Source organism: Cottoperca gobio, chromosome 19 (assembly GCF_900634415.1).
Source record: "Cottoperca gobio chromosome 19, fCotGob3.1, whole genome shotgun sequence".
In the NCBI taxonomy this organism is placed as follows: domain Eukaryota; kingdom Metazoa; phylum Chordata; class Actinopteri; order Perciformes; family Bovichtidae; genus Cottoperca; species Cottoperca gobio.
Window position 1 is genome coordinate 19,902,455 of NC_041373.1, and position 2,818 is coordinate 19,905,272.

Consider the following 2,818-nt stretch of genomic DNA (forward strand, 5'->3'; position numbering starts at 1 on the left):
GGACGTCAAAGACTCCTCTCATGTTGGCTTTGTAGGAACCGGGACTTCCAGGAAGTGACTCTGGAGCGGGACGGGGAAACTCTGCTGCAGTTTGCAGCCGTCTACGGTTTCAGGAACATCCAGACTCTGGTTCACCGAATGAGAAAAGGACGCGTGCCGTACCAGCTGGTGGAGGTGCTGTCCTGCCCCGGAGGTAACGCCCGCCCACATGGTTTTAAATGGACTCTTATCAGCCAGTTGCAACTTGAAATACTACTTCTCACCTCGGCTGGTGTAAGTTTTGTTTTTGATTTACATGAATGAAGCAAATGAAGTTACCGTCTATCCCTGAATGTTTTCAGATGAACAAACTCGTTTAAAAATACACAAAGAAAAAAGAGTTCGAAGGTCAACATTTATTGAAAGATCATGAATGTAAGAGGCACACGCCTGTGTTAACCAAGAGCACCACCAGTTACATTTACAGAACCACCATAATACAAACAGCTTATCAACTATGACGTCATCAGTAGGAGCTTTAAATTGTAAAACATAAACGTATAAATATCATTGTCTTTATCTTTTATAAGTATGACTATTGATACCTTCAGACGCCATTTTTACCTTCTCACCTCTCCTGCACTTCTTCAACTCCTCCGATGATATACATGTATATTGTTTTATATTTATATGTACAAATAAAGAGTCAAACGAGTCCTTCCTGTGTCTCCCACGTGGCAGGGTGCTTGAGCGGCCGCGGTCAGGCGGAGAGCGACGCGGGGGGCCGTGCGGATAAAGCTCTCGTCCAGCAGATGGAGGAGGCCTACTGCAGCCTGCCGGTCCGTCTGCCGGAGGTCAACCCCACCCTGCACACCCTCTACCAGGACTGGCTGCAGGGCCAGGACTCCCCGCAGGCCAGCACGCTCCTGCACACCCAGTACACCAGTCAGACCCTCACACAGCCCCCACACATGCAGTGGTGAGGAGGACGGCTGTGTTTTTACTTTTTTTAAAGACATGGAAGTTAAAAGGTGGCTTCCGTTGCTTGAACCATCTCATCATGAAGGAATACGCTGCACTTCCTACCAGACTGTCAGACTGAAGTCTCAATAGGTGCAGTTCTTCCATTAGTCCACGGGGGGGGAGATGTCTGCATTTACAATTCCACCTGTGTGAAACCTGAGCCGGAGGAGAAACGAGGGTCCGGTTCTGCAGACTGAAGATGAGAAACGAGGACTACTTCTGTCATTATACAATAAGCAATAAGAAGCTTTCAGCACAACTGGAAGCTGTGGATGCTGAATGTTCAGTCGAATGTGTTGCACGTCTAAACTGAATATGAAACACGTTGTCTCCGCTGTTCCTCGCTGAAGACACATTTATAACTATGCAACAGTGTGATCGCCTTGTCTCAGTGTAACGACCAGGTTAACCGTCCCAGTGAGGAATAAAGGCTCGTACATACTGTGCAGTCACACGGGGGTGCACGCGCTTCCATTCATACTACAACTGAGGGTTCAGGTCCATCTCCTCAAATAATAACTCAAAACCATCAGTTATTACTTTCTTCTTCTCTTCTGGACGTGAGTGTGGAGTGAAACGGGAGCATGCGCAGTCACAGATGTTGAGCTGCACGTGCGAACGCAGAACGTATGAATTGGCGTTTTAGAGTAATTATTTACAGATGATGATTTCATTACGTCACTTTGTTCCCATTCCACAAAGTAGTATTTTGAAAGTTGTATGTTGTTGTTTTGTCCTTTTTTGTTTTACAAGATCAAACGTGCACGTCACATGTCGAGCACTAAAGTATTCTGACAAACAAAGTCTTATTTCTGTGTGTGGATGATGTGGAAGTTCTTTGACATTCGTGCTGCTGGTAATCCACACAACACTCTGTTAACAGCTTTTAACGTTAAAGTTATAATAAACTTCTGAACTGGAGGTCTGTGCATTATCCAGCGGTGAGCTAAATAAAATTCCATTAAAGTTAATTGTATTTGGATATCTCAGAACCACTTACCGCTCAATGACTTCGAAATAAATGAGAAAATATGATTGTTCTTTTTGTCATTTGACTGATTTGAGCCTTCGAAAGCTGCTTCATGCTTTTCTTTATTCTATTATTGGTCATTTATTATATTTGGATTGTTGGTCAGACATTACTTAAGCATTAAAGGAATAGGTTAAGATTTTAGAAAATATGCTTCTTTGCTTTCTGGCAGAAGGTGTTTAAGCTGCAGCTGGTGGAGAAAACGTATAGGACACAAATATATCAGTCTAATAGAGAAACCTGCATATTTATTCTAACTATGCGTAATGCCTGCAGCTGTTAGCGCAACAACAGTAAGATATGAATACCTGCATATACATGGCCAAATATTTGTTTTGTATATTTATTTAGTGTTTTTGCTGAGTGTGCACATTATCAATCTATTACTGCAGATCCAGTTAAAGACGGGGTGGAGCATGAAGGCAGCAACAATAAGGTGCTCAGTAACACTTTATAATAATTAATAAATGGTCAACTGATGGTTAATTAAACTAAATTAAGATTAAATGAAACTTCTGTAAACATTAGGGAGCAGATATTTGTAACACTTTGTTAATGGCTAATACTTGTTTTGTAAATCGTCTATAAACATTATTTATTATAAAGTTGCAACTTGTTAAACACTTTGTAAAGACCACAGACCACGTTCAGTGTGACACTAACAAACCGCGTTCAGTGTTACACTAACAGACCACTTTCAGTGTTACACTAACAGACCACTTTCAGTGTGACACTAACAGACCGCGTTCAGTGTTACACTAACAGACCACGTTCAGTGTGACACTA

The 2,818-nt window shown here is 42.3% G+C and overlaps 1 protein-coding gene across 2 annotated transcripts in view; it reads left to right on the plus strand.

The window, feature by feature from the left end:
• The window catches only part of narf (nuclear prelamin A recognition factor), a 9,160-nt gene extending 7,118 nt beyond the window's left edge, over positions 1-2,042 (plus strand). Inside the window, exons 11-12 of one of the 2 annotated variants that reach the window (XM_029456869.1) lie at positions 36-273; positions 721-863. In XM_029456869.1, coding sequence (XP_029312729.1) covers positions 36-273; positions 721-729 — 247 coding nt within the window. In that variant the 3' untranslated portion in view covers positions 730-863. Of the gene's footprint in view, positions 1-35; positions 274-720 lie in introns of both variants that reach the window. The other variant, XM_029456868.1, reaches the window with a different exon arrangement.
• The last annotated feature ends 776 nt before the right edge of the window (positions 2,043-2,818 follow it).